This window comes from Talpa occidentalis, unplaced genomic scaffold (assembly GCF_014898055.3).
Source record: "Talpa occidentalis isolate TD23 unplaced genomic scaffold, MPIMG_talOcc4v2.1, whole genome shotgun sequence".
Taxonomy (NCBI): domain Eukaryota; kingdom Metazoa; phylum Chordata; class Mammalia; order Eulipotyphla; family Talpidae; genus Talpa; species Talpa occidentalis.
Genome location: NW_026555331.1, coordinates 152053519 through 152069939, shown reverse-complemented (window position 1 = coordinate 152069939; position 16421 = coordinate 152053519). Strand labels below are relative to the sequence as shown.

General features: G+C 48.3%; 1 protein-coding gene across 1 annotated transcript; it reads left to right on the top strand.

The window, feature by feature from the left end:
* Window positions 1-7898: 7898 nt before the first annotated feature.
* Window positions 7899-15722, top strand: LOC119248556 (zinc finger protein 425-like). Its single transcript, XM_037515463.2, has 5 exons — window positions 7899-7949; window positions 8407-8465; window positions 9989-10115; window positions 12496-12654; window positions 13325-15722. Exons 3-5 carry the CDS (start codon window positions 9995-9997, stop codon window positions 14710-14712), a joined length of 1668 nt encoding a protein of 555 aa, XP_037371360.1. The 5' UTR covers window positions 7899-7949; window positions 8407-8465; window positions 9989-9994; the 3' UTR covers window positions 14713-15722.
* The last annotated feature ends 699 nt before the right edge of the window (window positions 15723-16421 follow it).

The following is a 16421-nucleotide window of genomic DNA, read 5'->3' as shown; positions in this document are numbered from 1 at the left end:
CAAGTTAACCAGCAAGTTCCAAACAAATGTTTGTCTTTCTGTGTTTTTTTTTTTTTTTTTTTTTCAATTCAAACACAGGCCTCATATAATGAAGAGTCTGTCTCCCCAAAAGGGTGCAATAGACATTTCTCAATGTGCCCAGGGCAGGTCTCTGGCCACCTTGATATCAGAACTAGAGGGCCTCAGGGTCTGTGAAGCTCCTGAAATCTATTTCTGTTACTTAAGAATGCAGATTGTTTTGCTTTGAGAGCAGTTGAGGGCCCTGGAGGCTGGGGAGAAGCTCTATCCTTGCCTGAATGAATCCTTTGTCCCTTTGCTAACCCTTTGCTCCTCCCCCCACTTTTTAAAAAGATTTTTATTTATTTATACATACAAGAACTGGGGTGTAAGCCAGAGGTGTGGGTGGTGAGACAATTCACCAGAGACAGAGTGGGGAGCAGAACAGGCAAATGTACTGCTGAGGGGAGCAGCGGGGAGACAGGAGAGGTCGTGCCTCCTCCCCCCCTCTTTTTGTGTGTAGAAGAACTAGGGTGCAGGACAGAAGTGGGGTAGGGGGATTGTGTGAGAGGATTCACCAGAGACAGAGTGGGGAACAGAACAGGCAGATCTACTCCACTGCTGAGGGGAGCAGCAGGGAGACAGGAGAGGTCTGTTAAACCCTGTGGTCAGCTCCCTGGCTGGGGATGGAACTACAGCAGTGGTGGGCCATAGTGTTGATAATGTTGAGACTCAAACCCTAAGCCAACAGGGAGGCCCCTTCACCCTAGTTTTGATGCATTTTGTTATCATCTCTGGGATAATTTTGTTCATTGACATTTTTGCAGTGCAGAGCACTTACTAAACACTTGGTGAGGCATCCTTGTCAGTCAGGTAAGCATGGCTAAGGTGGCTAAGCAGTATGACAGGGACTTGTTAATATGGAACCAGGTATCATACTACCACTTTCTCCCCTAATTCCTAGATTCAACACAGACTCCCCTTTTCATTGCTGTTTGGAAAACAAAATTTTCCCTCCTGCTTATTAATGAGAAAATATCAGTGTTTGCCTATAAATATAATTTAAATCTGAGTTCAAACTCAATAAATGGAACATTATAATCTTAATGATAGTTAGAATGTGTTTTGCTTTAGGATTGATACACCTACTACCTCACTTCTACCCTAACTGAAATAAGAGTAGTGAACAGTGAATACTAGTAACTAAAATGGGTCCTGGTTTAGTAAGCCCCTGGGAAGAAAAAGTAAAAAAACATAATAAAAAGTAATAAAACATTACTTATATTATGAAAAATATCATAGAATATATAGAATACAGAATATTACAGGTAAAGTTCTTCCTTCTCGTGTCTGTGCATGCATGTGTGTGAGAGATATTTGAGAATCTTGGGTTTCTCCTAACCAGATTTTTAAAAAGACTAGTCATGTTTTCATTGAAGTGTACATGATGCTTCTTAGTGAAAAATGAAAAGTATTTTTCCATCTGGGATTTTAGATCCTTTATCACTAACTTTCAAGAAGATAAAACAGGGGCCTCCCTGGTGGCGCAAGGGGTTAAGTGTCAGCGCTGTGAAGCAATCTGCAACTACTGCAGTATGAGTTCAATGCCCAGCCAGGGAGCTGACCCACATGGCACAGCAGACCTCTCCTGTCTCCCCACTGCTCCCCTCAGCAGTGTATTTCCGTAGATCTGCCTGTTCTGCTTCCCACTCTGTCTCTGGTGAATCCTCTCATCCCACCCCAACCTCTGGCCTGCACCCCAGCTCTTATATGCATAAATAAATAAATCTTTAAAAAAAGCAAAAACAAAATAAAACAAGAAAAAAATAAAAAGACAATAGAAAAGCAGGAAAAAAGACAGTGCTCCCTCTGCCAAGCACTGCCTGATTAAGCCCATTCTAGTTCTTCCAGCGCCCCCATGTGGTAGCCTCTCAATTTACATCCTTCTTGCTCTAGTGAGGGGCCTAATCGTCTCAACCAGCCTCCTTGAAAGTTGTAAAGGCAGGGTCTCCCAAGTGGCACAGCGGTTGAACGCTGGATTGCAAAGCTTCCCGTAACTTCTGCAGCGCCGATTCGACCCCCCCATTGCTCCCCGGCCACCAGAGGAGGGTCCCACATGGCGCGCAGACCTCTCCTGCCGCCCGCTGCTCCCCTCAGCAGTGTACTTCGGTCCTTCAGCCTGCTCTGCTCCCAGCTCTGGCTCTGGTGAATTTTCTCACCCTCCCACGCTTCTGACTGTACCCAGTGCTTGTATAAATAAATAAATAAATCTTTAAAAAAAAAAGTTGTAAAGGCAAAAAATAAAATAAAATAAAAATAAAGTTGTAAAAGCTTCAGCTGATGTGCAATTGGGTAGCCTAGTAGGCAAGCGCCCTTTTAATTTCTGCATCATTGCTTCACTACCTCCAGAGAGTCAGTGATCATGTTAGAGGCAGAATGGCTTGGAAGTGCAAACATTTATAAGTGAACTTCTATTTTCTTCTCTTGGTCTGAAGTTGGTGGTTTCCAAATGGTCTGTGCAGTGGAACCTTGAACAGCAGGAGTTTGGATACACAGGTCAACCTACAAACAGATTTTTTTCAACCCTTCCTCTCTCTCCTCCTCCTCAGCCTACTCAACGTGAAGACGATGAGGATGACATAATGAAATGATCCAGTGGTGATTTTCATAGTGCGATTTTCTCCTGTGTAGCATTTTCGGAATACAATATACTATATGTAGCATACAAAATGTGTGCTAATGAGCCATCTATGCTATTGGTGAGGTTTCCTGTCAATAACAGACTAGTCATAGTCTCAGGCATAAAATAAATCACCCCACTCGGGGATTCTTCTCAATCTGGGTGATTAAGTAAAACAACATCAGATGGGTTAGCAAAGGTAAAGCAATGAATTTAGTAACACAGATATGGAGAAATCACACAGTTGTAAATTCTAAAATATAAGGGAGATCAGGAATATTAATCCTGAGTTTGAGGGCCTGAGTATCAAGGTCAGAGAAAGGACGAATTCATGACAGACAAGGAGGGGGTCACTTCATCCTTACTCTCAAAGACGAGATTTTTAAAAAAGATTTATGTATTTATGCACACAAGAACTGGGGTACAGGCCAGAGGTGGGTGGGGTGAGAGGATTCACCAGAGACAGAGTGGGGAACAGAGCAGAGGAATTCACTGAAATCCACTGCTAAGGGGAGCAACAGGGAGACAGGAGAGGTCTGCTGTGCTAAGTGGGTCAGCTCCCTGGCTGGGGATGGAACTCAGGGGATGGACCTCAGGCTGCAGTGGCTGGCAATAGCTCCATAACCCCTGCGCCACCATGGAGGCCCCAAAGATGAGATTCTTAAATAGACATGATAAACCTCAGGAGCAGATGAGACCCCTTCCCACCCCTATAATCTTTTGGGTCATAAAAGGGGGAATAGCGATTGTTTCCTTCACTTCCCGTTGTGTAATCCCAGCACCTGCCCACAGCCTTGGGGACCATCTCTAGCATACTCCTCTATGAAAAGATATTCTCATTGGAGGCTGAGAGTAGAAACTTTCAGGTAGAAGCATCACAAAACCAGAAACTGGGGCCTCCCTGGTGGTGCAAGGGGTTGAGTCCTAGCCATAGGAAGCTGTCTGCAGCCACTGCAACACGAGTTTGATCCCCGGCCAACCAGGGAGCAACCCGCATGGCACAGCAGAACCTCTCCTGTCTGGCCCGCTGCTCCCCTCAGCAGTGTATTTCAGTAGATCTGCCTGTTCTGTTCCCCACTGTCTCTGGTGAATTCTCTCACCCGAAGCACCTCTGGGCTGTACCCCTATTCTTGTGTGCATAACTAAATCTTTAAAAAAACAAAAACAAGACCAGAAACAGAGGTGGGGGTGAAACGATGAACATAGCTGTTAAAACCAGCTTTAGAAATGAAAATTCTTAGGCGCTGACTACTATGGAGAATATCTGAGGTGGGACCACAGGTCGGATATGGAGATGAGGCCATTAGGGAGAATCACCCGTCTTTGCAAATCTACCCAGACACACTTAGAAGCAATTAACTTAACAATAGGTAACAATTCTACAGAGGAATAACCCCTCCCAAGGAAAAGACCCTAAATCAGTGCAACCTCTGCCCTAAGGATGCAGCTCTCCTGCAGCCTGTGACTAGGCAGGCATCTCTCTCTCTCTCTCTCTCTCTATCTATCCATCCATCCATTCAAGAACTGGGGTACAGGCCAGAGGTGCCGGGGTTGAGAGGATTCACCAGAGACAGAGTGGGGAGCAGAACAGGTAGATCTACTGAAATACACTGCTGAGGGGAGCAGCAGAGAGACAGGAGATCTGCTGCTCCATGATCCAGTCCACCTGGTCACACAGGACTTGGGGCAATGCCTTTTACCAGCTTGCAATTTCTTTTACCCAAGCTGTCTCCTCTGGGCTGAAGAAAAGACACAGCCAACATGACTACCCAAAGGACAAGAAATTTGTTTCTTTGGGACAAGAAAAAAAGCAAAACTAGCATTTCCAAGAAAGTGCCTCCCAGAGGAGACAGTGAGGAGGTGAAACAGTGCTGTTTAGTGTGGAGGGGCCTTTAGGAATGTCTTCGGCCCTGGTGTTAGCATCTTCAGGACCTTGTCATCCTGGACAGTCTGTGAGAAATGTATCTTCAGGAAAACATGAGGGTTAGTCATATATATGATTCTTATCTCATCTGGGTTTTATTTATGGTCCAGAAACATGGGTACAAGGTGACCTGTGCCTGGTGCCCTGGGCCAGCTAGGAAGGTTTCTTAAGTCTTACAACCACGTGTTCATAATGTCATTCTGTTACATAAGGGCAGGGAGAGGTGCACCCCAGATCCCCCAAAACCTGCCTGCTCTAAATGGGTTCTGCCATCCACCGCATCAACACAAAACATAGGAGACTTTAATGGGAAGGAACTTTAATACAATTAGGAAACAAGACAGGAAAGGCAAAGAATCTAGTTTCTAAATCAAGCACCCAAAGTGACCCGTCCCCTCGTGGGTAAAACTCCATCCAAATGGGATTGGCCCAGAGCAAGGCCCCAAGGCCTGCCACAAGTCCAAAGCATCTTCCAGTGGGGACCCACAGATAAGGGTCAGAAACAACCAGACAAGCCCAGAAGGAAAAGAGCAAAATCAAAATTAAGATAAAAGCTGCCATTGTCACCTCCCCACGGGTCTCACCCACATCTGTGTCACCCAGTCCATGACCAAAAGACAAGCACAGTTTCTTCACGTGTCTCTAGGTTGCATGTGCCTCCTCCACGTCTCCTTCTGGCTCCATCCTGCTTCCTTCCTTCCTCAGTCTCCTCTGCAGCTTCTTCTCTCCCTGCTCAGCTCCGCCCTCCCTTGGGCGGGGCAGGAAACCTGGAACCTCCCCCTTTCCTGGGGACCACCCTGTTACAATCCCCCCTTTTAATTTTTATTCCACCATATCTATGGTGGCACAGATCTCAGGGTGTAGTGAGCAAGGGAAGCATTGTCACTTTGGAAAACGGGTAACACCTTGACCTGATATGAATGTAAATTGTCAATGGTGATTGTCACCTTGTAATATTGTATACTTCAATTGTTTAATATCTACAGAAATTGTTTCTGGAAATATAGGGAGAAAAGGTCTCAACAGATGCCTATTGATGGAACTGTTGAGAGTAAAACTTTCCTACTAAGGACTGAATAGATCTGAAAATACACCTGATATTTACTAAGTTTTCTTTGACATAATACTGATAATTTTTTTGCATTTTGTTCTGAATCCACAAAGTTTTCTTGTTTTGGTGACCAGGATCTGCAGCAAGGTTGCAATTTTTTTTAAAGATTTATTTATATAAGCACTGGGTACAGTCAGAAGCACGGGAGGGTAAGAGAATTCACCAGAGCCAGAGCGGGGAGTAGAGCAGGCAGAAGGACCGAAGTACACTGCTGAGGGGAGCAGCGGGCGGCAGGAGAGGTCTGCGCACCATGTGGGACCCTCCTCCAGTGGCCTGGGAGCAGCCGGGGATCGAACTGGCGCTGCAGAGGCTGTGGGCAGCCTCGCAACCCAGTGCTCAACCGCTGCACCACCGGGGAGGCCCAAGGTTGCAATTTTTTTTTCAGCAAAGCTAACTTGTGTTTGCATTTTCTCTCCCCTTGATACCAACACAGCATAAAAATATTGGTAATAATCTTTTACTACTTATCTCAGAGTCTGTTTTTGCATAACATCCACAGGGATTTTGTTTGCTTAAACTAAAAAAATTGGACATAAGTTCATTGTGTGGCTTTGAGTGGAGTTCTTCCAGAAAGTTGAAACAGAGCTGAACCAAGAAGAGGAGACTGAGGAAGGAAGGAAGCAGGATGGAGAGCAAGAGGGAGACCTGGAGGAGGCACATGGAGCCTAGAGACACGTGAAGAAATTGTGCTTGTCTTTTGGTCGTACACTGGGTGACACAGATGTGGGTGAGACCCATGGGGAGGTGACCATGGAAGCTTTTATCTTGATTTTGATTTTGCTCTTTTCCTTCCGGGCTTGTCTGGTTGTTTCTGACCATTTTCTGTGGGTCCCCACTGGAAGATGCTTTGGACTTGTGGCAGGCCTTGGGGCCTTGCTCTGGGCCAATCCCATTTGGATGGAGTTTTACCCACTAGGGGACGGGTCACTTTGGGTGCTTGATTTAGAAACTAGATTCTTTGCCTTTCCTGTCTTGTTTCCTAATTTATTTATTTATTTATTTATTTATTTATTTATACAAGCACTGGGTACAGTCAGAAGCGCGGGAGGGTGAGAGAATTCACCAGAGCCAGAGCGGGGAGCAGAGCAGGCAGAAGGACCGAAGTGCACTGCTGAGGGGAGCAGCGGGCGGCAGGAGAGGTCTGCGCGCCATGCGGGACCCTCCTCCGGTGGCCGGGGAGCAGCTGGGGATTGAACCGGCACCGCAGAGGCTGCGGGCAGCTTCGCAACCCAGCGCTCAACTGCTGCGCCACCGGGGAGGCCCTTGTTTCCTAATTGTATTAAAGTTCCTTCCCATTAAAGTCTCCTATGTTTTGTGTTGATGCGGTGGATGGGAGAACCCATTTAGAATAGGCAGGTTTGCAGGGTTTGGGCTGCCCCTCTCCCTGCCCTGTAACAATTCCAGTGAGGGGGAGAAGGGAGGGATGGTTGAACAACAAAGCTTGTGCTCCCTATGACCCATGACCATGTGTTTTTAACACGATCATCAAACAAAACCACAGCAGCTAATTTATTAGCTTGCAAGATGGGTAAAATTTTCAGATGTCACCCGGTCCTGTGAAGTCTATGGCAGGATGCAAGGTGGGTCAATAACCCAATAACCCAGAAATCAACCCATCTTATCTGCCATATTAATTATTTCTCTGTTGGATTGAGTATCTGCATACAGGCAGATACATTGAGTGTACACACACACACACACACACACACACACACACACACACACACACACACACACACACACACACACACACACACACTTTTGTTCAGCTAGCAGGCCCCTTGCGGGTCGTCCCTCCCAGCTGACTGCATTTCCGATCTCCGTCTAGTCTCTCTCCAGATACCGTCCCTTTCATCTCCTCTCCCTGCCTGGGAAACCCCTGGGCAGTGCGAGGAACCGTGCCCCAGCGGCAGGTGTGGCAAACCGGGTTCGGGGATTTGGGGGGCTCCGGGACCCCCTCCCAACCCACCCAACGCCCAGGACAGACTGGTCTGGGTCGCAGGCGCGCTCGCCCTCCCAGCCGCAGGGGGCGCTGTGGGCGGAAGGCGCCGCGCTCCGCCGGCGACTCCCAGCGTGCACCGCGCCCGGCCGGCCGCGTCCCGGCATGCCCCGCGCGTGCCGGACCTGCGGGCGGGTGAGCGGAGCCCGCCGGGCCGGGACGCGGCCCGATGGCGCCGGACCCCTCTGTGGCGCCGGGCCGGGCGAGTCCGCGAAGGGCCGCGGCCCGGCGGGCTCCGGTGAGACGGCGGGGGCGGGGCCCTGTGGTGTCCGAGGCGCGGGGCCCTGTGGTGTCCGAGGCGCGGGGCGGCGCTCTGCGCCGGGGGGAGGCCCTCGGGGACGGCCGGGCGCCCGGGCGCTGGGGACCCCTGTTCCTCCGGACTCGGTTCTGAGGCTGCGAGCTCTGCTGTGGGGGGAACCACGGACGCCCCCCTCAGTTTCTAAGAGATGAGGAGGGGAAGGGGGCTAGAAGCGGCAGCGGCCCAGGACGTGGGAGCCCTGGGTCACTGTTCCCGAACACGCCCCCGCGCTCGCGGGTGACCTGGGCGTTGGGTTTCGCCGAGAACAACAGGCCAGGAAACCCTTGCTTCAGTTCAGTGTGGCCTGCTTAGCTGTGCCGGGTCTCCGAGTACTCCCCCTGGGATTTAATGCTTTATTAGTCTTATTAATAGAATGCACGTCCTTCCCCCTCCACAGGAGAGGTTGGGAACCCTCTGGAATATTCCTCTCCGTTCTGTGAAAGTTCGTGGATTCTGGTAATTTTATAAGTTTGAGTCCCTGAAATAACTTCAGTGATGCCAGTTCACTGACTGTAGTGTTACTTGGGAAACGCAGGAGAAATTAGTGTTTTCAGGTTCATTTTCCTTTTCACAGGAGCAGCTCCGTGCTAATTGTGAACAGGGTCACATGTCTTGTAGCTGGAAAGCACGGAGTAAGGCTCAAGAAATGGTAGACGGAATGTCTTTGAGCATCTCACCTTATAAAAACATCACTTTTAAGCTTGTTACAGTAACTGGTCAGTTTTGGGCCTATGATAGATTTGGTGATGGAATTACACCTCTGCAACATTTCCTCCCCAAATCCTGGGAAATATGAGAAACAGATCTCTCATCCACAGTTGTAGGAATTTAGAGGGTTGTGCCACTCTGGAAAATGGTTTCTTAAAAAATCCCACTTGTAAGGCCTCCCTGGTGGTGCAAGGGGTTAAGACTAACCTAGAAATGAAGCTTTCTGCAGCCATTGCAGCAAGAGTTGGATCCGAGGCCAGGGAGCTGACCCACATGGTGCAGCAGACCTGTCTCCCCCCTGCACCCCTCCGCAGTGTGTTTCAGTCAGTCTGCCTGTTCTGTCCCCCACTCTGTGGTGAATCCTCTCCCCCACCCACCTCTGGCCTGTACCCCAGTTCTTGTATGCATAAATAATTAACTTTAAAAAACATCCCACTTGTAGATCTGGACATGTCCAGAAAACTGCATATGTGTGCCTACCCAAATCTGTACGTGATTGTTCAGAGAAGCTTTTTGGTAATAGCCTCAAAGCAAGAAGCTACCAAAATGTTCCTCAGTAGATGAATGATTAACCAGCGGTCCATCTGTACCACTGGGTACTACACAGCAATAATAGAAATTTAAAAAATATAAAAAATAATGTGACTGGATCTTGAACATATTGTGTAGAGGAGAAAGGGTCAATCTCTAAAAGGTATATGAATTTTAACATTCTTGAAATGACAAAATTAGCTATGGATTTTAGCTCAGTGGTGTGATTATAAAGGGGAGCACATGGGTGCCCTGGTGGAACTGCTTTTTGACTGTACTGGGGTTACACGAATCAACACAGTTGAAAATCAGAGTTACTCATTGTAGCAAGGTCAGTTCCATAGCTTTGATAGTGTATTGATGAAGCATGTGACCTTCAGGGAATTAGATCAAGAGGTGCAGGTAACCTTTCTTACTCTTTGCAACTTCTGTAACTCTGAATAGTTAAACATTAAAGGATTTTTAATAAGTTGGTATACCCAACAACTTTGACCCACTCTATATTAGCAATAATGGTCAATGCCAAGAATCCCCACTCTGGATGCTGCGTATTCTCAAAGATCTGCTACTCACTCGTTCACCCTACTTGGTTGTGGTGACATGTGCCACCCTTTTCTTAGGTTCATGACACCAGAGGTTAGTAGTGTAGATAGTTTCTCTCTCTGTCTTAAAAAATGTGGATATTGACAGCAGCCTGAAAGTGAAAACATACATGTGTCCTATACTTTTTGTGATTCCAGGTAACCATGACGTTTGATGATGTAGCCTTGTACTTTTCGAAGCAAGAGTGGGAGATCCTGGAGAAGTGGCAGAAGGAAATGTACCAACAAATGATGATGGCCAATTATGAGACTCTTGCTTCTCTAGGTGAGGTAGACTTTATTATTATTTTTTTATTAACTTATTTTTTAAAAAGATTTATTTATGCATACAAGAACTGGAGTACAGGCCAGAGGTACGGGGTGTGAGAAGATTCACCAGAGACAGAATGGGGAGCAGAACAGGCAGATCTGCTGAAATACACTGTTGAAGGGAGCCGCGGGCGAGGCAGGAGAGGTCTGCTGCGCCATGTGGGTCAGCTCCTTGGGCAGGGATCAAACTCGTATCTCAATGGCTGCCGATAGCTTGACACGGCTGTGACTTTAAGTCAGGGCACCTGTGCCACCAGGGAGGCCCATAGGTGAGATGGACTTTTAAGGAGCCACTTTTCAGAACCAACCAGTGTTTATAGGCTTCCTTATCCCAGCTATTGGCTGGTGAATAGGGTGTGAGGCCCAGTTTTTCTGTTTTGTTTTGTTTTGTTTTGTTTTGTTTTTGTGTGTGTGTAAAATAACTGGGGTTTAGACCAGAGGTGCAGGAAGTGAGAGGATTCAGAGTGAGGAGCAGAGCAGGCAGATTTTCTGAAATACACTGCTAAGGGGATCAGCGGGTGAGACAGGAGAGTTTTGCTGTGCTGCATGTGGGTCAGCTCTCTGGCTGGGGATCGAACTCAAACTATAGCAGTGATAGCGCAGAGACTTAACCCCTAGGCCACCGAGGAGGCCCCTATAGTGCCCAGTTTGCATTCAGAATGCCCTCTTCACCTTTTGTGATGTCCTGGAATCTCTCGTTATGCCTGGCATCTGTTTCCCTCAGTTGTATTTATTCTCTGAATTCTTTATCTCCCACAGTTAGAAGTAATACATAACCCTTTTATTGAACCGTGGTTCTCAAAAAAGGAACATAGTAACTTAGAATAAGCTCAGGAAACAGCACAGTGCAGAAACAGCAGGGAAGAAGACCCTCTTTACAGGAGGAGATAGGATGCTTAGGTATCTCTAGGGATATACTCAAGAGTACATTTAAAGAGAAATTTGTGGAGATCAGATCTTGCTGTTTATCCAACTTTTTTTGACTTTTTTTAAAAATAGACTTTATTTATGCATACAAGAACCGGGGTGTAGGCCAGGGGTGTTGGGGGAAAGGTGAGAGGATTCACCAGAGACAGAGTGGGGAGCAGAACAGATAGATTTTACTGAAATTCAGTGCTGAGAGGAGCAGTGGGCAAGATAGGAGAGGTATGCTGTGCCATGTGGGTCAGCTCCCTGGCTGGGGATTTAATTCTTGCTGCAGTGACTGCCAGTAACTTCATAGCGCTAAGACTTAACCTCTTGTGCCGCCAGGGAGGCCCTGACTTATTCTTGTATCATTAAAACTTTTTACTGTGATGAATTTTATGGGTGGTCTCAGTATAGCCTGAAGGATTCTCTCTCTTTTTGAGGTTATTCTTATTCTCGTGTAACTTATTCTATTCTTACTCTTTTTCTTTATATTCTATTCACGTTGTTCTCATTGGGTTACTTTAGTATATGTTCTCAGTCTGCTTTTTCAAAGCCTGCACCTTTTTCCTCTTCTCTTTATTCATCATCCTTAGCTTCCCTCTTTCCTCTTATTTAGTAAAATATTTCAGAGAACATTTTGGTAGACCATCTTGGTTAGACTGTATTTGATTGTCATTCCTGTCATTTCAAAGGATTCCTTTTTTTTTTTTTTTTTTTAGCCTAACTGGTATCATGTCTCCTAGATCAAAGTGAACTGTGAACATTTCTTTTTATTGTTGAGGTAACGCTGGGTTACTTTGTTGTTTGAATTTGGAATATAGCCCCCCTGTTTCAGGTGTAGTGAGTGTCACACCCATGGTCCTCCACCTCGTCCACTGTGCTCCTTGCCCTCTTTGTTCTCCTGCCTCCCAGTTTGGGTGCCTCAGTTCTGTAGTCAGCTTTCAAGGGTTATTTACCCCCTTATCAGCCTCCCCTCCTCCTGCCGCAGGCTCCCCATTTTTATTTTATTTTTATTTTTATTTTTTAAAGATTTATTTATTTATTTATACAAGCACTGGGTACAGCCAGAAGCGCGGGAGGGTGAGAGAATTCACCAGAGCCAGAGCGGGGAGCAGAGCAGGCAGAAGGACCGAAGTACACTGCTGAGGGGAGCAGCGGGCGGCAGGAGAGGTCTGTGCGCCATGTGGGACCCTCCTCCGGTGGCCGGGGAGCAGCCGGGGATCGAACCGGTGCTGCAGAGGCTGTGGGCAGCTTCACAACCCAGCGCTCAACCGCTGTGCCACCGAGGCTCCCCATTTTTAAAAAGGGCCTTTATCTGACCCTTTGTTTGTTGCTCTATAGCCCACATGCAAGTGACACCTTGGGTATTTGTGTTTCTCCAAGTAGTTGGGAAACCCAGACTGACTCCGTGTGGGCTCAACTTGCAGGCTGCGTGTTTTCCAAGCCAGATTTGATCACTTGCATGGAAGAAGGAAAAATTCTGTTCATCAGGCACCAGGGACATTCAAAGGAAACAGGAAGGACACTCGGCCCCACTATGTATGAGCAGTTGGACTTGAGGAACACGCGAAAGTCACCTTGTTCAGGTGAGTGTCACCTTGTCCTGGTGGGTTGAGGTCCATAACTCATTTATGGGCGGTGAGGTGTGGGCGGTGAGAGGATTCACCACAGTGGGGAACAGAACAGGCAGATTGACCGAAATACACTGCTGAGGGGAGCAGCGGGCAAGTCAGGAGAGGTCTGCTGCGCCATGTGGGTTAGCTCCCTGGCCAGAGATTGAACTCGTGCTGCAGTGGCTGCGGTTAGCTTCATAGGCTGCGTCTCAACCCCTTGCGCCACCAGGGAGGCCCTTTCCTGGAAGTACTGAAACCTTTGGTAGGAGGGAACAAGACTATGACATGCAGCCTTCCTAAAAATTGTGCCCTTTATTCCCAGATTGGGAATAAAGCAACATTCCTTAAGGAATATTATAATGATGGTAGCTTATTTTTATTTCCTTCCAACTTCTACCTGCCCTCTGAGGAGCACCATAGTTTCAAGAGATGTATTTCCTGCATGTTTACTCTTGCTGAGCTGTCTCTGAATGTGATGAAGGACTTTGCATATCGAAGATAACTTTGTCATCTGTGGGAGGCAGATCACATTCAGGGTGACTGCGGGAGCCCCTTCCCCGCTGCATGTGTCTCGGCGACTCTAGTTGAAACTGCCCCCAGCAGTGAAGCTTCACTGAAGAGGTGTTCTTGTTTTTCTCTCCAGGTGGCCTGGGAACTCTCAGGACAAAGGAAGAGGAACACCATCTAAATGGCCTCCAAGAGCAGGGCTCGTGTGCGACCTTATCAGAGGAGGAGGGAAAGACTTTGTCCGACCAAATAGCCGCGGGACCACAGGAGGACCTCGAGGCGGAGCAGGCACCCCTCTGCCAGAAGCAGCGGTACCAGTGCGGCATGTGCGAGAAGAGCTTCTCCCGGAGGTCCACCATGATCGAGCACCAGGTGGTCCACACAGGGCAGCGGCCCTTCCGGTGCCCTGAGTGCGAGAGGACGTTCCGGTATAAAGGCACGTGGAGGAGGCATGTGCGTTTGCACAACAGAGAGACACCGTTTTCCTGCCAGGAGTGTGGCAAGGCCTTCCTCCATGAGCACAGGCTCACTGAGCACCTCAGGGTGCACACAGGGGAGAGGCCTTTCCAGTGTCTAGAGTGTGGGCGGTGCTTTACCAGGATGTCTTTCTTGAAGCTCCATCAGAGGACGACACGGCACAAAAAGCCATTGCCCTCTGGGGAGTGTGGCAAGGCCTCAACCTCGCCCTCTAAGGTGACTTGCCGTGGTCGGCAGAAGGAGCTGTCCTGTGAGCAGTGCAAGAAGACCTTCACAAAGAGATCCTCCCTGGTGCAGCACCACAGGGTCCACACCAAGGAGAAGCCCTTCTCCTGCCCTGTGTGCGGCAGGAACTTCAGCCGGCGCACGCACGTCAACGTACACATGAAGGTCCACAGCGGGGAGCAGCCCTTCCAGTGTCCTGAGTGTGACCGGCGCTTCCTGTGGGAGTCCTGCCTGAAGCTCCACCTGCGCATGCACCGGGGCGAGCGGCCCTTTGCCTGCAGCGTGTGTGGCAAGACTTACACTCAGCGATCTCAGGTCGCCGTGCACGCGCGAGTCCACAGTGCGGAGAAGCCCTTCCAGTGCCCCAAGTGTGATAAAAGTTTCCGTTTCAGGAAAAATCTGAGCATCCACCTGCACCAGCACGAAAAGCCCTTCTCGTGCGTCAAGTGTGGCAAAGGCTTCAATCAGCAGCACCGGCTCACAAAGCACATCTGTTCTCACACTGGTGCGAAGCCATTCCCGTGTCCTGAGTGTAACATGGGCTTTTGCTCACGGGAAAGTTTGAAGGTCCACTTGTACACACACAGCGGAGAGAAGCCCCTCAGCAGCGCTAAGTACAGCAAAGTCTTGCCCCAGAAAAGAAGTTTGAAGACCCATCTGTACCGCCCCAGCGTGGAGAGGCCTTTTTCCTGTGATGAGTGTGGCAGGAGCTTCACATACATGGGCGCGCTCACCATTCACACTGCAGCAGTGCACGCCCCAGGACGCAGCCCTCAGGCTATAGCTCAGGCCACTCAGAGAGGAGGTGGGGACGGCTTTTAGGGGCTGCTGCACTCTGTTGGTTCCGGCTGAGGTGGGGGAGGGATTCACACAACACTGACTGCAAGCACGGTGGCCAGAGGGCTAGCTGGCGGGGCCTGGTGGCTCCTTGACAGGTTCCAGAAATGGCAAAAAGTAGCCAAGGAGGCATCTCTCCCCTGCAAGCCTCATGGGCAAGGCCTGCCAGTCATGCTGTTCTGCTATTTCATCAGTTTTTTCAGTCACCCAAGAGTGTGGGCATTGCTATTAAGTCGTGACATCGCCGAAGAGACACCCTATATGAAGTGCTTCTTCCCACAGTGCACCTCGTCAGCTTTCCATTCCTAGCCCTCTTTGTGGGAAATATATCTTGATTTTCAGTTTTCTCTAAGTGAATTTTCATTTTTTCTCAATGATGAGAGTTCCTACAGTCTTCCAGGACTTTATATTGCTAAAAATAAATGTCTAATGCCTCTTTTGTTAAAAAGATGGCCCACATAATTGTCATTGCCTTCTAAATTAAATTACCTAAAAATCCAGAATTGTAACAACTGATGTTATTTATCTCAGTCTGCATTTTCTCTAAGAAACATACTCGCCCTAATATAAGGTCTCTATGGTAAGTACCAAAGGAAAAGATACCGTGAGTCTGTGGCATTCTTCCACTTACTACTCTATGGCCTTGTCCTTAACTTTAAGGCAATTTTTCAGGCTGTTCTAACAGACCTTTGAGATCAAGCCTAAATGATTAAATTGATCTCAGACCCTGAAGTACAAGAATGAAAAAATATTTAGGGCCTCCCCGGGGGCGCAGTGGGTTGAGCTCCGTGCTGTGAAGTTGTCTGCAGCATGGGTTCGATTCCTGGCTGGCCAGGGGGATTCCCACATGGCCCGGCAGACCTCTCCTGTCTCGTCCGCTGCTCCCCTCATTAGTGTCTTTGGTTCTTCTCCCTATTCTGCTCCCTACTGTGTCTCTGGCGAATTCTCACCCACGCCTCTGGCCTGTACCTCAGTTCTTGTATAAATAAATAAATCTTTAATAAAAGAAGTAAACTTTTTCCTGAGATTTTCTTTTTTTTTTTTTTTTAAAGATTTATTTATTTATACAAGCACTGGGTACAGTCAGAAGCGCGGGAGGGTGAGAGAATTCACCAGAGCCAGAGCAGGGAGCAGAACAGGCAGAAGGACCGAAGTACACTGCTGAGGGGAGCAGTGGGCAGCAGGAGAGGTCTGCGTGCCATGTGGGACCCTCGCCTGGTGGCCAGGGATCTGACCGGCGCTGCAGAGGCTGCGGGCAGCCTCGCAACCCAGTGCTCAACTGCTGCGCCACCAGGGAGGCCCTTTTTTTTTTTTTGATAGCAGTGCTGAGACTTAATCCCTTGTGCCACCAGGGAGTTCCTGGAAATAGGGTCTTTTTTTACAGAGTAATTAAGGTAAAATGAGGTCAAGCTTGTGGGCTCTAATCCATTAGGACTGGTGTCCTTATCAGAAGAGGCAGGCGATTAGGAAATGGTGCCCAGAACGCACGATAACCGCGGGAAGATGCAGAGAGAAAGGTGTCCATCACCTGCAAGTCTAGAAGAGGGACCTCATGGGAAACCACACTGCTGCCACCTTCACCTGGGACTTGCATCCTCCAGAACTGCGAGGAAATCAGTTTATTAAGTCACTGCCTGTGGCTTTTTGTTATGGCAGCACTAGCAGATGAATCGCTACCTTAACAGCCATTTGGG